General features: G+C 29.5%; 1 protein-coding gene and 1 long non-coding RNA gene across 2 annotated transcripts in view; one reads left to right on the forward strand and one right to left on the reverse strand.

Annotated features, from left to right (window-relative positions):
* LOC107448874 (neuroligin-4, X-linked) overlaps positions 1 to 23,780 on the forward strand; it is a 345,395-nt gene that overhangs the window by 278,308 nt on the left and 43,307 nt on the right. The window contains exon 3 of the mRNA XM_071188081.2: positions 20,477 to 20,662. Within this exon, the coding sequence (XP_071044182.2) occupies positions 20,477 to 20,662 (186 nt within the window). The remainder of the gene's footprint in view (positions 1 to 20,476; positions 20,663 to 23,780) is intronic.
* LOC139427195 (uncharacterized) overlaps positions 1 to 23,780 on the reverse strand; it is a 112,722-nt gene that overhangs the window by 58,011 nt on the left and 30,931 nt on the right. The window contains exon 2 of the long non-coding RNA XR_011638331.2: positions 11,014 to 11,144. This is a non-coding gene — a long non-coding RNA (uncharacterized LOC139427195). The remainder of the gene's footprint in view (positions 1 to 11,013; positions 11,145 to 23,780) is intronic.

Consider the following 23,780-nt stretch of genomic DNA (forward strand, 5'->3'; position numbering starts at 1 on the left):
CAGTCAGTTTGAAGAATGATCTCTTAAGAGCAGCTGGTGAAGATATTTCAACAAACAATTTCACAATTTTCAAAAGACTAAGAAAATGTGTATTAGCTCGATCTAGTTAAAAAAAAATGTGGCTTTGTCTCGGCATCTTGAAGTGCAATTTTACAAAATTAAATTCATTAAATAATGCTTTGCTTAGTAAATCAAATATCTCATTAATTTTGCGTTCAAGTAATTGATTTTAATCTTAATAAAATTTGAAAGGTCAATATTTCATAAAAAATTGAAGATATTGTATTGAATTTTCTAATTCAACGATTTCGTGGAAGGAATAAATGGATTTAAATCAATAAAAACTTTTCGGAATAAGTTGATGAGACGGGGTTTCAGTCCCATTATTGCCTTCAGCAAATTTTGTTTCCCCCACCATTTCATAATATTGAATCTGTTATGAATTATATTTAAAGATGTTAGTGAAATCCTATTCGGAAAACGCTTTTATCTCCGTTTATTGTTTGTATATAGTTATTTTCAGTCTTTGATTTGTCTTTGACTTTGATTTTTGTTAAATACTCAAACGTGGAACCAAATTATGAAATTAGAAAGAGTAGATGATAAATATGAAGTTTCCAAAAATTTAAATTATATAAATTCCTTGAATGCAGGAGAAATAGAAAAAAGATTTACTCCACGATCAATTACTTAACACATAAATTTTTTCTACAATTTCTTCATTAAACCAAATGTGTTTTTTAGCTTAATTATTCCTCAAACAGCAGATGTTGTCGATCTCTTTACTGATTGCAATCTTTGAGTCACGGCATATGATTCAAAGCAATAAGCTAAAAAAAATATAGTCTTCTACATTGGACTGGGATTCGAAAAAAGGTCGAAGTTTTGTGCATATGCGCCATGACATATTTGACAATGCCATAATAAGAGCACAGAAACAATACTTAAAGCAGAATCACAAGAAAATAGAAATATTACACAGGTAGAAAAAATTCTGGTAAAATTACCGTACAATACAGTAATAGCGTTTCTGACAAAAGGAGAAAAAAAATTGTGCCAAATTAGAACCAAAATAATATATTGTTTTTAAACCATTCATTTAGTAATTTTTTCCGTTCATACGGTGCCTGTTTACCGGAAGTACTAGTTTTAAAAACTATAGTTCTTATTACCACACATTTGGTAAAAATAATGCAAGTCTGAAGATTAAATTTAACAGAAGAAATGGCTTTTATGCCATGCTCTAAGGTATGATAAAATTATCAAATTTTGTAACACATTATGAAAGCATATTTTATTGATAATTTTACCAAAACTAGTATCAAGGGGCTTCGATGAAAATTACCAAACTTTATGGTGCTTCCGTACAGCTAGAAGCGCGGTAAATTTTACCATATTCTGGTAGTTTCGATTATACTTTTCTTTCTCACAGTTCAAGTGCATTAAATCATTCTTTAGAATTGCACGTGACTATAAGACCTAAAGAATAGCTACATTTACAGGAAAACGCTCTTTTTAATCTGCAGAGGAATTGTTCATCCTGCCTAAGGGGTGCGTCTAATATTATTTTCGAGGACTGTATGAGCTCAAGCAGCCTTTAAATGCTTATGAATAGTGATTTCAGAAGAAAAGATTTTGTTTACCTTAGAAAGAAAGTTTCAGGCGCGGCTTTAATGACTATCGCTGGAAATATTTGAATTAAAATTCGAATTATCCATCACTTTTTAAGATTACATTTTTTTACGGGATTTTAGGGACGCAGCAGAGAAAGAATCAAATTCTTCAGAATTTGAAATTAAATGTAAAATCAAAGAAAGAAATTCATATTTGTTCAGATTGCTTACTAAGAAAACAACTTAAATCAATGAGTTTCAATTATGTGATACTTTTCTTGGGAATAAATTAAAGGAATGCGGTTATTTTGCAGTTTTTCGAGGGAGTGGGTATAACAGTAAACTACCTGATGCCCTCTAATAATGTAAACACTGACTACCATACACTTTTCTGCTATGTTCACACCCGCCTAAAAGTCTGGAAGTATTTTTCATAGCTTGGTCTAGGTTCCTTAGTTCCTGTGGTTAAAAGCATTAAAACTGAAAGTGGACATTTTGGACAATGCTGTTCTCCCAACTCTTCGGCAATTTTTCAGGAAAGACCCATTTCTCCTCCAGAAAGATAACTTCTTTCATGTATCGAACCTTGAATAACCATGCATCAATGAAATAGACTTTCAAAAACTGGACTTGCCCTCTCAAAACCCCGATCTAAATCTCACCGAAAAGTTGTGGAGGTATTTTCCATGGTTTTGCCATAGTTCCTTAGTTCTTGTGGTTAAGAGCATGGAATCTGAATGTGAGCATTCTGCAAAATGCTGTTCTCTCAACTCTTTGGCAATTTTTCGGGAAAGGCCCATTTATCTTCCAGAAGAATAACTTCTACTTTCATATATCGAAACTTGAACAACTATGCAGCGATGAAATAGACGTTCAAAAAACTGGATTGGTCGTCTCAAAGCCTCAATCTAAATCCCATAAAAAATTTCGGAGGTTTCTTTCGTGGTTTAGCCTGGATACCTTAGCTCCCGTGGTTGCAAGGATCAACTGATTGTGGCAACGATCAACTGAATGGGGACATTCCGTGCAATACTGTTATCTCAATTCTATGGCAATTTTTGGGGGAAGGCATTTCTTCCAGAAATATAACTTTTCCTGTCATATATCGAAACTTGAACAGTCATGTTTTAATGAAATGGATATTGAAAAATTGAATTGGGCTTCTCAAAGCCCCAATCTAAATCTCTAAGAGAGTTTTCTGATTAATTAAGGACAGATTACACAGCCTGTCAAATCAACTATTCTCATCGATCTCAACTATTCTTACCGATATAAAAGGGGGACCAACTTATTATTAATCACCAAACTCGCCAAATTTTAACATTGTAACTTGACTTTTTACAATTTAAACTATGTAATATCATTTAGTATATCATAGTTCTATTATTTTTGCAGAATTTTAATTACTTTAAATTATTTTAAATAAGTTATTTTTAGTTACTTAGAAAATACTTAAAAAAATATCTAGATATACATATATGCCCTGTCAATACGAAGTTTACCGGCATTCTAAAGATTATTAAATTTCCAAACAATCGAAAATTCAAAAATCGGTGGTAAAAAGAGTAGGTAGAATTCTATTTCTTGATGAAACAAACGTCATTTCTTTTTCAGAAAAACTTGCATTTTTAATACATTATTCTCTTTGATAACGAATATCACGATGCAAAAAATATGAATATACAGATATTTCGTTACTAATCTTTCTTTTTCAGGTATCTTATGAAATATTCAACTGAAACGGGTTTATATTTCTTAACATTCTGTGTTTTAGAAATATTGGATGCAGAGCCCTATATAAATTTTATCATTTGTTCACAAAGCATTTTAAAATAACATAGATATTTAAAATAAGAGGTTTGAGCCAATGATGATATCATTGTTATTTCTTGTAGTGGAAAATTTGTTGCATTGCATGTAAAACCATTTTACACAACTACGTAACTGTTAAATACGTCGTTTGTTGCCTGACGAGTGGCTGTAAGATTTGTTGTAGTTTAAGTAAGAAACGTGATCTCGTCTCGACGAAAACATCAAGATTACTTTTGTTTTCTCAAGATTAGAAATGGCCACCAATTGTTTCTGCGAGCTTTAACAAATAAAGTTTTGTCTTCAAATGACTCTTTTATTTAACTTCCTTGACAATTTTCAGCTATCTTTAAGTGCACTTTTATTACTAGGAAAACCGTGCCAATTACTAAACTGTATAAATTGACCAAAGTTAAATTCACTGGTTAGAAAATTAAACAATTTAATTAAAATTTAACAATCGTTGCTTATTCTTCGGTTTATTCTTTATTAGCTTAAGCGTATCTACGATGGGAAAGTTGAATGAATGTTGTCAGCGCACTTGAAAATTTTCAGTTCTCTTTACATGTTTTTTATTGCTAGAAATAACGCGTGGATTGCTGAACTGGATAAATTTAAAGAAATAAAATTTTTTGCTGTACATTTGAACAATTTTGTAAGGAATTACGAATACTGTTTGTTTTTTAGTTTAGACTTCTTTAATTTTATTATGCTTAGGAAGTTACAATTGATTGGAACAAATAAAATTTTGTCCTCAATAGATTCCTTTATTCAATTTCATTAAAAATTTATAGTGAGCGTTTATTTCAAGGAAAATAGTATAAATTAATAAACTGGATAAATAAAACATAGATTTTTATTTTTTTGCGAAAATGAATTATTAAATAAAAGTATAACTAGCTTTGTTTTTCAGTATATGTTTTGACAGTGTAAGCAAACATAGGCTAGGATAACGGAATGCATTACAGCGGATATAAAGATACACTTTATTTGCTTTGTTGTAAAACGATAATGAATTGAAACGGGTAAGTTTCAATTTTCATTTTACCGTACATCAATGTTAAAAATACCATGCAGAAAAATAAACCTTTGATAAGCGAATATCGAAATTTATGAACATTCGAAAATCAGTACAAAAGTATATAATGTTTTACCGATTGAGTCTTTGCAATACCTAGAGACGACTATTTATTTATTTTTCGAAATTTCCTGCAGGGAAATTTCTATACAAATTTGGCGAATTATTACCTGCATATAAGGACTCATGTGTTTAGTAAGGAGAAGCCAAGTTCTTATACTTAGGTGGAGTTAAGTTTCAAAGATTTATGTCTTCCAGAGGAAGAATTGAGCTCTTCTACTTCCATTTTTACGGGGGATGAAAAGAGGTGCCTGAAAGTAATCTTCTTGCATCACAAGCTTAATAAAAGGCCTTTCAAATTTATGACATTCTTTGTGAAGAATCCACCTTGCAAGAGTAAATAACCATGTGATGTAAAGAGCCCATGGAGTTAGACACTAGGTGCACACCGGTTGGAATTAAACAAAGGACCTACACATTCTTACTCCGTGCTGCGGCCCCCACATGTGTTTTCGCCCTAACGCCCTAACCTACACAATGGTAATTACCGATAACAAATACGCAACTATCTCACTCCTCGTTAGATAACACCACTGCATTACCTCACCTCGTTACGTAGTTCAAAGCAATTCGACTGAAATAGTCTCCCGTGTCTTCAACGTCAAATCCCGAACCGCACGACATTGGTGACTTTCCTCATGGCCACGCAGTTTCTAAATCTCGTGAAACGCTCACGACTTAATACGCATGAGACTATCTCAATCTCACTCTATGAGTTGTGTACGGTGACTACTATATAAAGATTCTTAACTCATCTTGGTCAGTTATGGTAGTTATCGGATTTTCCACGGTGGTTAGAGTGACTGTTACTATAGAGGTCCTTGGTTCGAACCTTTCTGGCAGTCAAGGAGCATCTTTCACACACCCATTCATAAGCCGATCATCACATGCCTAAACTTTTTCCTGACTTGGAGTTGTCTAAACCCGATAATGCTTGCCTGGAAGAACCAGACTTTGAGAACCGAAAGTTGAAAATCAGGGTTTTGTTTCTCTTTTACCGGGTCTGATAATAGGCCTTGTGTAAATATATCAGTATAGCAAGCCTCGTGTAAATGAAGAGTTATGACTTAGGTTTGATTAGTAGAAACAAGGCCTTGAATCTCTAAGAGTCATATGGCTATTAGGATCTTCGGTTTCCAACACAAAAAATGGTGTTTATCACCTTTAAACTGTTCTGACCCAAACAACAAGCCTTTTATTCTTATGATTATTTTTCAGCATTGCTTCGATAACTTATGAGTAAGTCTAAAACATTAATATCATCTAATAAATTAAGAAATAACAACTAAGCTTAAAAAAACTTTGACGAAACGAAACGACCCAGAAATCATCATATACTACTAGAATCTGATAACGATACGGATGTTTTCTACAACTGAGACTGAAAAAATAAAAGTACTGAAGCAACAAAAATGAAGCTGCCGTTTTTATTAATTTGATTGTTGGTAGTCAAATCTGATTTTAGTTTTTAATTTACCTTTTTATCAATTAAATCTGCTTTAAAATATAAGAAGTTTTTTTCAGTAAATACGTAAAAGGAGTTCATTAAATTTTCGGAAATTATTACAATTATATTGCAAGTAGGAAAGGGATATAAGGAATTGAAAGTTACTAATTATATTATTATCAATTTTAATTTGACTATCAAAAAAAATTGTGAATTATTCTTTCGTCATTTCACATGCAAGGAATTCACATGCAATATTTTAAAATCGAATTTCTTTTTAAGTAAATAAGCACTACGTAAAAGAAGGAGTTCATTAAATTTCTATAAATTGTTACAAATATATTTACAAGTAGAAGATATAAAGAATTGAAAACTTCTCATTATATTTTTATTAGTAAAATATTTTAAATTGAAAAATCTTGATTTGACTTTCAAAAAAAATTTTGATACATTCTTTCATCATTTCAAATGCAAGGAAAGTAGTTTTCTCGTATGAGATTCTTGACATTTCAATAGCTTTATTCTTTTACAATCTTTAAAAATATATTTAAAATATCCAGAGGCTAAGTGTCGAATCTTTTGACTTATTTACTTTGCTCTCCTGATATTGAAAACTACAACCATCTGATTTCTAATTAAAACTTTTTAATTTAGAGATTGAATACCAAAAAATTGTTATCTCCGTTAAAGGAAAAAACTTCTGATTTCGTGACATATGATACCAAAATCTAAAATAAGTTGTCTTTATTAGAGATTTTAACACAAATTCTTCAGTAAGTATAAACTAAATAACGATTTATAACACTTTAAATAAATTTAAACATGCTAATTAAATATTTTATTAAAAAGTAAAAACTAGGTTTAAGTTAAAGATGATAATAAAGTTTTATTAAAGAAATGGCGGCAAAAATATAAAAATTGATTTACATATTTTTACTCTTAAAGATTTGTATCGCATGTCTATAAGGAAGTTTTCTGTATAATGTAAAGTTATGGAAATAAGGAAAAATATTTTGCATAACTTAATTTTTAAAAAGAAAAATATTGATATATATTATGAAAAATATATTTTGTCTGATGCCTATATAAACATCAGACCCAGAACATCACAGTTTAGCTGTAGGAATATTTATAATATGGTGTCAATAACGTTACAAAGTTACAAACCTCGTTTTTTTTTTTATAATTCAGCAATCTTAGAGCTATTATTTTATTTATGACATAATTTATGCATGAAATGACGTGCTTCGAAACAACAAACAACAACAAATAATTGAGGTAACCTTTTTCTCATTCGATTGTCATCTCAGGGAAATCTGCTTAGGGGCTGTCCAGAAATGACGTAATATTTTTTTCAATATTTTTTACCTCTTACTCTTTTTAGTCAGAAAAAAGTATCACACTTCACACGGTACTCTCTTCACCTTTGTCCCACCATCTCACGTTATATTAAATGAAGGTATACTAACAGGACGGAAAATGCTAAAGGTCATATTTCAAATATAATTTTTTAATTTTTAACTGTGTGTTTTTTAATAGTATTTGATATAAAAAAGAAAACAATATAAAATATTAAATTTGATATATATATACAGTCAAACCCCGCTATAGTGAAACTTATAGGGACTGAAATTTTGATTCACTATTACCGGGAGTTCACTATGTCCATTCCGCAAACATATTAAACTAATGATTCCTTTTTATTATACATTATTTAAATAAATTACCAATAAAATAAATACAAAAATGACTGAAAAATAATACGTAGTAATAAAAAATGCGTTAACTTATATTTTTTATTACTCTTCGTCTTGCGTACAAGAAAAATTAGTAAACTTTAGATGATGCAGGGAAAAATTTGTCCATACATCTGCTTGGGTAGGCCTTTGTTTCGGGATGGAAAAATATGATAAAAAAAGCAAACAGGAGAAAATACTTATTGCTACATTCCACTCTCTATAGATGGTTTTAAAAATCAATATAAGTATTTATTTTGAAGTAGACACTTCAAAATTATTAAAAAAAATCAAGAAAAAAAATCAATCGAAGACAGAAAAAAGTACATAATATCCAACTTCCTCACTTTATGAGTTCACTACATCCAAAAAAATAACATTATACGTGTATAGCAAGGCACGGGACCAAACATTTCGTTCACTATATCCGGGAGTTCACTATAAACAGTGTTCATTATACCGGGGTTCGACTGTATATATATACATAAATTTTAATTTTCACACTTTATTCAGTTATTTTTAAATTCTGCTAACTTGTTGCTCTTGGTGTAGTAATTGGAGTAATGCAATCCAGTAGCCATTATTAAAAGAGGTTTCCAGTTTGCTTTTTTTAAATAATTTTTTTATTTGATATGATTCAGTATATTTATAATATAATTTCGATGGTTTTAAAGAACTAATGATTATAATTAGTAAATATTAATGATTGTGATGATTAGTAAAGATTATAATTATTAATTAATTACTTCAAAATATTATTAAAACTAAATCATTTCAAAAGCACATTTCAAATTATATTGCTGCATTAAAAATCGTTTTATATTAATATATAATACATTCAAATGTATAATACATATATACATTCATACAATATATAATACATTCAATACAATATATAATACATTCAAGTTTATTGAAAATTGAAAGGAAATTGTATTTTCCTTCACCGCTGAAAACCTGTTTGACTAAACAAATCACAATTTTAGTAATCTCTCTCTTTTCTAATTATTTAATACGACAAAATAATTGGTGTAGCTTTTTATCGTACTTTATCTTCAAACTGACAAAGATTCAAGCGTTGGATAACAATTTAAGCATTTAGTTAAAAAAAAAAAGAAGAGAAAAAGCGCAAAGACAAAACTATCTAAATTCATTTTAAAACAGTTTTTTCATGAAATATGAAAATAATAAAATGACTCCTTTAAATTTTATCTTTGTTCAAGGCGCTTGCGTAGAGTGACGTCACAGGCAATGATCGACAGCGATTGGCTGCTTTCGCTGGTCGTAACGTTGTAGTAATTTAAAAATTATTTTCTATATAATTTACTTAGGTTATATTAATTAGAATTTTTCAATGAAGTTTTTCAATTTATTTCATTATAAAATGATATTTATAACCATGCATACTGCCCATTAACTCGAAACGTTTCCTAATGTTATCAAAACTGTTTAGTGTTGATATGATTTGAAGTATTTTGCCTCAATAACTTAATATATTTGTTGCTTGCAATTTTTAAATACGGATCCACTAAACGGGGAAACTCATAATTACACCTTTTTTTAACTTTTGTTTCAAATACAAATAAAGTGAGACTAGTTAGAATTGTTCTTTTTAAAAAAGTAAAAGGAATACTTAAAATCAACTGAACAAACTAAATATTTTATATATTTTCTTACATTTGATAATTTTATAGACTTTTCAATAAATACTACATTTTAAGCAAAACATGCTAGATTCGATATCATTTGAAGGAAAGTATTCGTTTTTGATAATTTATTCATAGTAAAGAAATTATTTCCTTATATTTTTTTTCTCCATTAAATGAAAGTTAAATAAAAGCAAAAAGGATAAAAAGTTGTTGTCGTGCAAAAATTTCCATCTTTCAAATCCAATAACTAAATTTTGATATAATCTATCTTTTATATTTTTTAAATTAATTAATGCTTTTAAAGTTATAAAAATTCCCAAATATCTTTAAATAATTTCAAAATACGATTTTGTTTCCAGATATTAATTATTTAAATGTAGCAATGTTAATTACAAAACCGGAAATAGGGTACCAAACAATCTACGGAAATTGTTAATTATATGTTTAGTTCTCCTACCAGAGAAACGTGATAGATTTAATTATCAACAACATAGATTTAATTATCAACAACATTCTCTTTCGGGAACTGCTCACTTCCGAAATCCAAATATAATTCTGAAAAATTCCACAACCCTACATCGCTAAGTCATTCTTTATGGCTACAAGGGAAACCTCAGCATGGTGATAAACGATTCAAGAATTACATTTTCCTATGATTTATTAGATTGTTAGCAAATGTAAAACCCAGATTCCGAAGATAAGGTACTGGACAGTTTCGAATTCTCCTTCCTCCGATGTAGGTGATTGCAGCAGTGCTGTCACTGTTAAACAAACGACACTAAAAACAAAATGAAATAACAAAAAAGTAAAAAAAATCGCTCCATACCGATTCATTTCTAAAATAAAAAAAGGATAAAATATATGTAAAGAAAAAAGAATAAAACGAAGTGGGGGTCTTTGAGATTTGGGAACGATTCTGCTCCTAGATTGATGGCACTTGAAACAAAATTACATCCCCGGAAAGACACGTTCGTTATAAATGTCTCCTGAATTCTGCCAACCGCTTACGATAATGGGCTGGAATGCTTTGCAGTCCAAATGGCGACCCATTCATCTATGTCTTGCAACTTGACTTGACTTGCTGCTGATATTATCTTCTTAATGGTTGATCTTCTTCACACTTTACCGTAATTGTACCTGATGAAGAAAGTTGATGAAGATAGGTAAGTTAAAGACGCACTTAATTGACGCCTCAAGAAGTCCAATGATAGTAGTTACTTACAACAATCGTTTAACCTATGTAATTTCTAATTTATAGTCTGTTATAATAAAAGTTAAATTATTTTTTAATCTCTATAGACATCTCCTTTGGTTTTCCAAATAGTAGCTCTACTTTTATCTTTTCATAATTGTGTCTGATGAAATTTGATAAAGATAAATAAGATTAGGTACTTATTTAGCGTATAAGTTAAACCGAAGTAGTCCTTACAATGATACTCCTTACAATGATACTCCTTACAATGTTTTAGGCACAACTCATAATTTTTGCACTTTCTTTTCTTTAAATTTAAGTATTATATATTTTAAAATTATGGAGCCCTCTATAAATTTCATTCATGTTTTCCAAAATATTCCTAAGAAGTAAAGTTGATGAAGCCAGAAAAACTTAAAACTGACTTACTTATTTAAAGAACCGGAATGTTTTGCAGTCTAAATGGCGACCCATTCATCGATATCATGCAACTCGTCTTGACTTCTGCTGATTTTATCTTCTTAATGGTTGATCTTCTTCCCACTTCACAGTAATTGTACCTGATGAAAAAAATTGATGAAGATAGGAAAGTTAAAAACGCACTAAATTGACGCATCGAGAAGTCAGATGATAGTAGTTACTTACGACCATCGTTAAACTGAAGTAATTTCTAATTTATAGTTTGCTATAATAAAAGAGAAATGATTTTGTAACTTCTATAAATATAAAATAGTGTCTCTATTATAGTAACTTCTGTAAAATAGTAGCTCTACTTTTATTTTTCTTGTAACTGCGTGAGATGGTTAGATGATAAAGATAAGTAAAATTGATAAAGATAAGTTGAATTATTCGCATCAAGGCTCAAAATTAAGTTATATCAAAGTAGTATATGTTCTATACAATAACTTAGGCATAATTCAAAATTTTCTTTTTTTAAAGTTTTGTATTAATTATTTTTAAAACTATGGAGCCCTATATAAATTATTTCACATTTTCCAGTAATTATCTTAAAGAGTAAAATTGATGAAGTTAGGAAAATTGAAAACTAACTTACTACACAAACTAAAAATTGAAAACTAACTTAATGCTACCCGTTTTTCTATGTCTTGCCACTTGACTTGCTGCTGATATTATCTTCTTCATGGTTGATCTCTTTCACATTTTATCATACACTATAAAAAAAAATTTAGTGTATCTTAACACAAAAAATTGCGGTAACTCGTTTATTCCAAGGTGGTATAGATTCAAGAGCAGTTCTGGAAGTAGTGAAAAATCGAGATTGTTCTTTAGATTACTTGGTGTAAATCAGGTGCCACAATTTTTGGTATTCAGTTATATAAATATTTATAGTTGCAGTAAGATGAAATACACAAAAGACTCTTCAAAATTATTTTTTCGCGATAATATACCGTAAGAATCATTAATTTAGATGCCCATATGCATTTATTCTTGTAATGTAATTAGTTTGCAAATCTATGTGTCCAATGAAAGTAAATAAAGATAAGCAAGATTATTTGGTAGTAAAAAATTAGTAAGGCAAAAAATTAAATTGAACTATAGTAGACATTCCAAGCAACAATTTAGGCATAATTCATAAATAATTTTTATAGTAATTTATTTTTTTAAATTCGGAAGTTTTTAAAAAAATTGTATATTTCTTTTTAAACCTCATTAGCACTTAACAATAATTGCACTTAAAGCGTATTTTGGATGAATATATGACAGCTGAAACTAAGCATTATCCATAATGAGTCAGAATGCTTTGCAATCCATCTATGTCTTTTAACTTGACTTGCTGTTAACATTATCTTCTTAATGATATAAGTCACGCTTGTTCCTAATTTTGCCTGATGACGAAAGTTGATGAAGAAAGGTAAGTTAAAGACGCAATTAACACCTCAAGAAATTTAATAATAGTATAGTTCTTCACAACAATCATTTAAATTATGTAATTTCTGAATCATAGTTTTTTCAAGAATTGTTTTTATACATAAGAAACTAAATGCTTCAGAGGTGATATTTATAAGCTCTGAAGAGATGTTTCATTACTAAAATAAATTTCCGTTGTATACATTTTAGAAATTAACCAAATATGGTTCTTATTAAAATATATTCCCTTGTGAAAGACTCTTATGCACGAGAAAAAAATCATCTATATAACTGTCTCCTTTATACTGCTTTCCGATTATTATAACAGAAATGAATGTCCTTCAGGCCAAATAGCAGCTCATTCATCTATATTTTGGATCTAACCTAAAGCAGATAATGCTTTCTTAATAGCAGACCTTCTTCTTGCAAATGTACCTTATGAAGATAAATAAAGCATAAAGTTAAGTCAGTCAATTAGAGCTGCAATAAATAAAATAAAGGATCAAACTGTAATGTAGAGACTCATTTTGTTTCCTTGTAAAAAGGATTAAACGATTGTCTTATGTACAAATCAAGAAAAATTCACATTAGTATTTTAACGCGATTTAAATGACTGGTGGCTCGTATTATTGGCTCTCCTTAAGTTTATATAAATATTTATTTTGTTTCTTAACTTTAAACGGTCAGAAAGTTGCAAGTAGAGCTCCTAACCCTAAACAAAGTCAAGTTGAAAAGTGAAGTATCTGATGTTTATTGAAATCTAGCAGATTTGCTAACATATTACACTTTTTTTTTACCTCAATTAAACCTTTGAGAAGCGGTGGAATGAGCAATAAGTACTTCCCCAAGTTCTAACGCTCCGAGTTTATTTGTTCTAAGAAGTCGCTTTAGTACAAGATGTACTATGAGAGTACCATGTTGAGGTCAAGTTCGTGTGATCTTGGGCAGCTAGAGTCAGAAAGGCTTGCTTTATATTTGATAGCGTGGGTAGAAAACGAAGAATCGAGAGTTCACGTATTTAAGATCAAAGTCCTGAAGAAGTTATAAAGTAATTTGTAGAAAAATTAATGTACTACATGATTATTTAAAAAATATAAAATGTCAAACTATTCCTGAATGAAGTATATTCTGTAATCTCTGCCTTTAATTTATTTTTATTGAATTCTTGTCATAAATGAAGTATAAAAACTAGGGTCTTTAACGTGCGCAATATGGTGAGAAAAAAACTATAGTAGTTTTATGAATCTTTACAGAAGAAGGCGATATTTAAAACATCAGAAATCGTTTGATTACCTAATAAAACTTGAAGGCGTTTCTAATAATAGCCTTAATAGTCTTCTTCATAAATTTAGACAACAAAACAGGTTTTGATAATTTTAATCTCGACTTCATTATTTATAATTCGTCATGTTTTAATAATGTTTTTCTTTTCTACTGACTAAGACTAAGTTACAAATATATATTTTTTTCACTTTATTTCTTACAAAAATTCAAATGATATATATTAAGAGCGTACAATAAGGATTTCTGTGCAATATAATAATTTTCAAATCAAAAAGATTTAACCCATTTGTTCTGTATAATACACTTTACAATAACAAATGCAAATTTATAATTCATTAATGCAAATTTCTTAGTTCAGCAAAATAAAATTAAAACTCCTTATAAATCAATTTTTAAAATTCTTGTTAAAGTATTGATTTATTTATTTTATTGAACTGGAAGTCTTAGCTTAGCACAAATTAATTAGTGAAATTAATAGTTAGATTATTCGTAAATATCAAAAATATACTTCAAGTTTTTTATTTTATTAAAATTGTGTTTAAATTTCTTAGCTTAATGCAACTTTCTCAGTTTAATAAAACTTAATCCAGATTCCTTATTTCAGTAAAGCTTGATACAACTTTTTAGTTCAGTAAAATTTAAAGAAACTTCTTGCAATTAATTGTAATATTATTCCTAAATGTTAAAAATATTCTTACATTTCTTACCTCAGTAAAATTATTCTTAGTTTCTTAGTTTTATACAATTTTTTTTTAGTTTAGCAAAACTTTATCCCCATTTCTAGGTTCAGTAAAACATAATACAAATATTTTAGCTCAGTAAAATTAAACAAAAACTCGATATAAATCACTTTTTAAAATTCTTGTAAAAGTATTGAGTTATTTATTTCTTTTGACCAGGAAGTCTATTTATTTTTAATGGAACTGTTCTTTCTTAGTAACATTTCTAAATATTAGATTAGTTTGTTCTGCTATAAAAGAAAGTATCTTTACTCCAAAAACAAACTGATAAAGAATTTATTCCATTCTTTTCTTCCGTATGTCATCTATAAAACTCATCGTTTACGTTGGGAATTTCATCCGTTAACTAACATTAAATTGAGAACCTAAGAAATACCAGTGAACTGAGCCTTCGGGGTAAGGCTCTTTCTTTGCTAGCATTGGAAAAGCTAACAAACGAAAAGTTCACTAACAAATGAAAATTTGTGGTCGGAAACCACGTTCAAACTTTTGCTGAGTAAGGCTCAATTAGATCCTAAATTTAGCATTTTTTTTTCTTTCTAGATAAAAAAAAATTCTTCTAAAATCGTAAAAGAAACGTTGATCAATTTTACAAACTTTTTTGTGCTGAATTTTGTTACTTTTTCCTCGAGCAAAAAGAACCAATGTGGCTTCAGGTAATATGTAAGGTGTAAAGTTTCTAACATTTTCATAATCATGAGATATCATTGAATATGCTACGTTTTTTCTATTTTTTTCTAGAAAAATTTGCAGAATTAGGTTATTATTTTTTTACTTTTTATGCACTTTTATTTCAGCTAAACTTTGCAAAAAATTCAGCCAATTTTCGTTGCTTTATTCTTGTTTTTTTTTCTTCAAAAGAGTAGTACGCTTATTACCCCTCATTAATTTCAATACAAATCTGCCATTTCTTACATTTTTTCTTCAAAATCGCACAAAATATTGTGCTTAAATGTAATATATCCGCATAGTTTGCTTGTAAAACTATTACCATGAACTTCAGTAAGAAAACTGAGCAAAAATGGGTAAAACTATGTTTTCAGCACTTTTTATAATAACGAAGAATTGAGGTTAGATTTAATCTGTGCTATGTTTTTTGAGAAACAATACATACTTTTTGAAAAATAATTTCTATCTTTTTTCTTATTATGCAAGTTTTTTTATTTTATGGGTAAAAGAAAAGTTCCTAGTGCTTCCAGAGTAGAAAAAAGAAATTATGTTATTAACTTAACATGGAAGAGAACTATCTTAAGGAACAAGAAGTTCTTCACACGATATTTGCTGTTTACGTAGCATTTTTCTTCTGAAAGATGCCGTTTAAAAACTAATAGATATAATTTAATAATTAGTCTATCATGCAAAACATCGAATATTATCTAGAACTTGACGTGCTTGTTTTTAGACGATAGTGCAATAATTTGTAATTATCGTCCACAAGCAGATATTTATATTTTTATTTTCTAAAAAAAAAAATACGGTTATTATTTTTGTAAGAACGAGACTGTGTTTTGAAACTTCAAAAGTAGAATTGAATCATAAAACACTCTTCAAATCCTTATTTTAGTTTTTTTTTTTCTTATTCGGAATTTTTCGAGTTTTACATATTATTTCACATCGAATTTTTCCTCTGATTTAGGCCGTTCAATAAATAAATATAGATAAAAGAAAAATAAAAGCTACAAAATTACTTTAACATTTGGCTTGTCATTTAAGGGCACGCAATATCAACTAAAGTTTTATCTGCCTGCTTTTTAACTATTATTTCAGATTGCAATAATTTGTAATCAGCAACCCAAATTAGATCATTATTTTTTGTAAAAAGAGTCCATAGTCTTAGCATTCATGTAAGAAAATAACTTTTTTTCGAGGCATCAATAGTAAAATTGTATCTTAAAACATTCTTTGAAACTTTATTTCTATCTTCTCTCTTATTCAGCTGTTTTTTTTTACCCCTATTTATGATAAGTTTCCAGTGCCTGGACGTTATTAACTTAATACGGCACAGAACTGCTCCTCGTGATAAGAACTTGCGTGTTATCTGCCTGTTATCTTTGCGTGTTATCTGCTGTTATGCACCACATTTTCCTTCATATGCATAACATTTAATAAGTAATCGCAGATAAAAGGTGAAATTCTGAAAATGCACTTAAGCGTTCAGCCTGTTTTCTTAAAGCATGTTGCATCATCCAGATTTTAATCTGTCCATTTTTGGATTGCAATTTCAAATTGCAATATTTCGTAAATATCATCAACATTCAAATCATATTTTTTTTAATAACGTTCCTCAACTTTATCATTCCTGTAAGAAAATGATTATGTTTTAAGACTTCTATACCAGACTTGAATCTTGTAATATTCTAATTAGCAATATTACAATCTTTTTTCTTATTCCTCTGGTTTTTTGACTCCAGTTTATGGATTAAAGAAGAGTTCCCTGTGTGATTTTATTAACTCAACACGGTGCAGAACTATATTCTGCAATAAGAATTTCTTCGCGTATGTTTTGCTGCTTCACACACTTAGGTTATTGAATAAATATTCATAAATAAAAAGTGAAATTCTAAAAATGTACTTTTATATTCGGCCCGCCTTCCTAAAACATGTCATATAATCCAAATTTTAATGTGTCTATTTCTGGACTATAATTTCAAATTACAATATTTCGTAATTATCATCAAAAGTCGTGTCATTCTTTTAAAAAAAATTACCCTCCTCATTTTTACTTCTCTCGTTAGAAAATTACTACGTTTTAAGAATACAATAGTAAAATTGAATCTTGTAACATTCTCTAAAACTATATTACCATCTTCAAACTATATTCTCTCATGGTTTTTTTCTACCTCAGTTTGTGGGTTAAAGATGAGGTACCAGAACCTAGATGTTAGTAACTTAATATGGCACAGAACTATTATACGCAATAAGAATTTCTTCGCACTTACTGTTTCACGTACTTACACTATTGAATGAGAAATTGTAAATAAAAATTTAAATCCTTAAAATATACTAAACATTCAGCCCATCGTTCTAAAACATGATATATCATGCAAATTTTAATGTGCCTGATTTTGGACTATACTTTCAAATTGCAGTAATTCCTAATTATCATTCAAGGTTAGGTCATTTTCTCAAAATAACGTTCCTTTATAATTCTTGTAAGAAAATTAGCATTTTTTAAGACTTCAGTAATAAAATTGAATCCTCTGAACTATGTTACCATCTTCTTACTTATTCTGCAGGTTTTTTGACCCCAGTTTCTGGAGTAAAGATAAGTTCCCAGTGCCTAGATGTTATTAACTTAACACGGCGCAGAACTATCTTACGTAATAAGAATTTCTTCGCGTGTTATCTGCTGTTTCGCGTCGCATTTTTCCTCTTACTGAGGCCATTTAATAAATAATCTTAGATAAAAGAAGGGAAAATGCTAAAAAAAGTACTTTTTCCCGCTGAATTGCGTGGAACTCTCTGCATTTCAAATCGGAAAAATCTAGACTTTTATAATAGACACTCTTTAAATATTGCCTTTTCACAATCCTTACGGGAATGAAAAAGAAAAAGGCACTTTTCTTTGAAATGCGAATGAGTAATTTATTTATACCACAACGAAAAATTGTTCTTTTCTTTGATTCTCTCTGTTGCGTTCCATTTACACTGCATCTTCATGTTACGCGAAGATTTTTAAAATATTCATTCCTTTAAGAAATCAAGTAAGTATTCTAAAAAGGGTTTATATTGATTGTGTAGTTGCTCAGAAAAAAAACAGAGTTTTTTTAGAATAAAATCTTTTCTTTTATTCAAGATGGTAAAGTAGAGTATTTCATCTGATTTTATGAACGAGTAGGTTTTATTTTTCTTTCGTCTTTTTTAGCATAAAGATAATTAGCGAATAATCATTTTTTTTTCGTTTCATTAAAATTTAATGAAATGTCGTTAAATTTTGACAAAGTGAAAACGGATGTTCTTTTTTGAGGAAAACAAATATTAAAACCACTTTCTATTCAAATTAATTTATTTACGTCGGTTGTCTTTTTATTATAGATGATCAAATTCGGTTGAGAGATAAAGTAATTAATTTTTGTGGAATTATAATTACTTAGTTTTACTATTATGTAAGAATCTGAGGCTTACTTCTGATTTTCATGATAAAGGGAATTACATTTTATCATTCATATATTTAAACTCAAGAAAAAGGGAAAGATAATTCATACATAAAAAAAAGTTATCTGTAGTTTTCAATGAAACTATTTCTTAAATTACTTTTCTTTATTGCATTTACGTTCAAATGTTTAAGTAAAATATATCCATAATCATCAGTTTCAAGTTTAGCTATAACTGAAATGACCTGTAAACCTGTGTTTGCCAGTATACCAGTAACAGAAAAATTGAGAAATATGTGTTGTGATAAACTTCGCAAACACAAGGATCTTTTGCTATTATATTAAACTTGCGTTACTGTTGTTGCTGTCGTAGGCCATTAAGGCAAGGAGTACGATTGTTCTTGTTACCCAGTGCCACCATCTATAGCCAAGGATTCGACTTCTGTCTCACCCATACGTCACACCCGTTTATAGGGTGAACCCATTCTTACATCCATGCGTTCATCCACAGATTTTAATTTCGACCTTAACCAGAGAACGGTCAATCTCCAAATCAGTAACCCCAGACGTATAATTTGTTGTGGAAACATGAAGGACCTCAAAAATTTTACGTGTACCAGTCACCATTTACTATACGAGGAGTCTTTGGCCTGCCACATTCGAACTTTGTTCTTACGAACGTGTGTCCAGCGCCCTACCAACCAGGCTATCCAGCCAATTTACGTTACTTAGATAATAATATATGTGATTTTTTTTTATCTTTCGAACATTTAAAATATCTAGTATGTCGTGGCAAATCAAAGAGTTGACTAGATTTTAAAGACAGAACTTGCTATGTTCAACAGCACACTTTTTTTCAACTTTGGAACACATGATTTTGTGATTCCAAATGATTGTTCAAAGTAAGGGCTATATATGTAAGATTATATTTAAACGCCATCTCGTGGTGGTATTGAGAACTTTTCTCGTAAAATTCCCTACCACTCTTATAAGTCAAACTTCCTAGTTAAGAGATAACTGGTTTGCGTTGTAGTAGGCAATTCTAAAATGTTATCTTTATCCCTGCCTGCATTATACATGACAATAATCCTTATCAAAAATGACGATAAAAACATATACACATAGTGATCGCAAATTGACATTTATTTTTAAAAAAAATTACGGAAACATGACAATCATCTTTGAGGTAGGTAAGTGTGCGAACACAAAACCTGTTTGAGAGCGGTAGGAAAAATGATGAGTTGCAAAGCGATTATTAGAAACGTCCTAATTTTTCATATTGCTATGCAACTGGTTTCGTTGTTTTGCACACCCACCTTCTTTAATTGTGATTTGTTAGATTTAGATAGTTTTTTCCCCCTTCAATCCATTTACGACCCCATATGCATACTTTCTTGTCTTCATTTCTGATAAAAAAAATTTAAAATATATTCAGAAGATGATATTTATGGTTCACTCTTTTTATTTATTTTATTAAATTAATAGAAGTAATATGTATTACACGAAAAATGAAGCTATTTCAAGAATGGAGAATGGATATTTCACACTATATATTTTTTGGTACTTTTATAAGCCCTGCAATTTATCATATAAAAACTTTAAGAGAATAAAATATACTCAGAAGAACACGCATATTAAATGTGGAATAAAAGTTTACCTTAAACGAAAAAAAAATGAATCTATTAAATGCAACGTTACTGATAAAACTCAATTTTTTGACGAAAAAAATCGAATTATTGAACAAAAAAATTTTAAATCCTTCCCCTTACGTTACTTTTATTTTCTTACAAGGAAAACATTTGAGCTTTACGTGAAAAAATTTTAAACGAAGAATTTATTTTCGCTAACAAAATTCTTATGAATATTTGAGAGTTAAAGCGTTAGTAATGTTATCTTTTTTTAAAGGATTTCTACCGGTTATAGAGGGATCAGCAAGAGGCAACTACGGGATTACAGATCAGGTAGCAGCTTTACATTGGATTCAAGAAAATATTGCAGAATTTGGAGGAGATCCACAAAATGTCACCCTTTTTGGACAAGGACATGGAGCTGCTCTTGTTAATTTTCTTGTCTTATCTCCTATGGCGAAAGGTAAGATGTTTATTTTGAGAAAATAAATTCCAAAGATCATGTAACGGTAACCTCCCTGAAACAGTAACTTTGATTTACTATTTTAATTAGTTTTAAACTAAATTAAAACTAGAAAAATATTTTTAATTTCTTACAATTTTTGACCGTCGTTGAACAGCCGAACCAATTTTTGGGTTTACAACTGCAAATGTTCAACTACGTAGCTATTTCAATTAGTTTTAATTAGTTTTAAATTAAATTAAAACTGGAAAAATAGTTTTTATTTTTTATAATTTTTAATCGTCGTTGAACAGCCGAAACAATTTTTGGGTTTACAACTGCAAATGTTCAGCTACGTAGCCTTGTAATTTTAAGCCCAATCCAGAAGACTAGGGTTTCCATTTTAAAAACAGTTCAAAATAGGGGAAAACGTGAATTGCGGAGCTGCAAAGCAATATAAAGGTAAAAAAAAAAAAAAAAAAAAGAAAATTACAACTTATAGACATAACTGACTTGTAGTCATAATATAGACTTAGACTAACTTATAAAAGGCTCAAGGTTTTTTAGTTTTACAACTTTTCGACCACATGATCTGTACGCTGTGAAAGTCGCGTAGGGTGACGAAATAATATTAGAATAAAAAGAAAAGTTATTAAACACTGTTAGAAATTTCACTCTAAAATTACGGTAAAATAACTGGATGCAGTATATTTTCCAATTAACCCTGAAGTTTGCGTCAAAAAACATTTTTTATCTTTATAAGTTTTTACTTTATTTTGTAACCGTCGTTGAACAGCTGACCTAATTTTTTGGGTTTACGACAACTAATGATCAACTCCGTAGCCTTGTAATTTTGAACCCAATCCAGAAGACAAGGGGACTCCTGGATCAAGTATTGGGAAAATTTTGCCTTCGTGGAATATTTTTTGATGCAATTAACCCGCATCTGTGTTACATGGAGAGGAAGACCACGAGTACCTCCCACGGTTAACCTGAAGGCAAAGGGACTCTAACCGATGTTCCGTCTACCATTGAGGATATTTCACGTCAACACTGTAGTTAGTGCAAGCTGGATGCGGATTTCGTATCAACCAGCCATCGATGGGGGTCGAACCCGGTTCACCTCATTGGAAGGAGAACACGCTATCCCAGAAGCCATCGCGTCTCTGGGAAAATAGTTTGGAAAAATAATAATTATATTCCGGGTTGTTTGAAAAGTAATTTCGTTTTTTTTTCTCTTCACAGGATTTAATTGTATTTTTTTGAAGCCAAATTTCCCACTTAAGTCTTATAATCATTATAAATTTCGAAAGCAGATATAGGAGAGGTATACTTTGTGCTATGCAGACCAAAAAGGACCCGTTTACAGCAGAATTTGCACTAAAGGGTAAAGTATAATTTGCGCTATGTAGACTACCTTCACGTTATTATTTGCTTTTGTCTGATATAGTAAGGCCTATTTGTGAAAAAGACTGATTCTACGCATTCATTTTTGGCTGCTGCCTTTTCAAATATAGAAAATTAAAAGTAACATTTTCGACATGTTTTGCCTTTTTACTATGGAAAGGGTAAAAATGCTGCAATTATATCTAATCGGAGAATGAAACTGTTTACACAAATTCAGAAAAAGACAAAATTAGAAAATAACATTTAAAATAATAAGTCAAAATGGAAAATCACTAAAAGCAGCTAAAACCAAGTTATTTAATAATTTAGGAAGTTCGAAACACAAATCAAGCAAAAAATCAAGAATCACTAACGATATGTATGTTAGCAAAACAGCACTTCATCAGGGACACACTGTCTGCCAACAAACAGGAGTCTTTCTGTCGTCAGTGGTAATACTGTACCACTGACGACAGAAAGGCTACTGTCGGTGGTAATTCTGTACTACTGACGACAGAAAGGCTCCTGTGTGTCGGCAGACAGTGTGTACCCTGATGAAATGATATTTTGCTGAAATACATATCTTCAGTAAATTTTCGTTTTTTGCTTGATTTGTGCTTCTAAGTTTCAAAATTATTAAATTGTTATTATCGTATTAATGCTTGAAAAATAATGCTTTTCATAAAAATCTAAAGACAAAAAAGAAATCTCTTTTATATGGGTCATTCTCACAAAAACAGTCATTTTCATGTCCCCAGTATATTTTATGTTTGTTTTACAGCTTACGAAGAAAAAAAATTCAGGGAAAGTGTCCTTCAGAATGCAAGCTAACAAAAGAATAAAAATAAAATTATCAATTTTTATTTTTTATTTATTTTAGGTAATTAAAATATACCAATATGTCATTCCCTCACTTGTCCCCACTGCTGATTTAAAAAAGGAAAAAAAATTGTTTCTGAAATAAATTTTTTTTTTTTACAAATTCGTGTTTTTTATTTCAGAATACTGAAATATAGAATTCAGAAAATCAATTTTAAATTTAATTTCTGATAAAAATATTAACACAGCACTATTTTAAACTTTGTCCCCAGTGTTTCGCGTCATTCCCTCACAACAATGTTCTTATCACCTGCAATCTTCTTAGAATAAAAATATTTTAATAAAAACTTCAGAAGTTAACAACTGGCATCATAGAACAAAATTGCAGTATGTTTCCATCTTCAACTTAAAGAAGCTTTGCTGTGGAATAAATTTGAATGAATCAAACCAGGTAAAATTTTTTACATTTGTCATTCCCTCATGTCATTTTTTAGAGTAAAATAAAATACAACTTCATCGAGAAAGTGGATAATTATATGTTACTTTCTTATATGAATATAATTGTATGTGATTGACTTCAGAAATTAATTAGGCCTAACTGTTACTGTTAAATTTTATTGAATTCGTCATTCCCTCACTTGTGTATAAAGTGAGGGAATGACGCTGAAGTGAGGGAATGATTCAAGATGAGTATATTATTAATTTTTTTTTTTGTTCAATCATGCCTGCCAATTTTATTTCCCGACCTGTAAAAACTATTAAATATATAAGACTAAATTATAATAAATATTAGATATACTTAGTATGTTATAATTTTCAAACTTTAGGTAGATGTAACTTAAATAAAAACATGTATTAAAATAAAATATCATTCCCTCACTATTAGTGTCATTCCCTCACTTTTTAAATAGTGAAAATAATTAATTTACTTATT

This window comes from Parasteatoda tepidariorum, chromosome 12 (genome assembly GCF_982258835.1).
Source record: "Parasteatoda tepidariorum strain Cologne lab strain chromosome 12, Ptep-v5.0, whole genome shotgun sequence".
In the NCBI taxonomy this organism is placed as follows: Eukaryota; Metazoa; Arthropoda; class Arachnida; order Araneae; family Theridiidae; genus Parasteatoda; species Parasteatoda tepidariorum.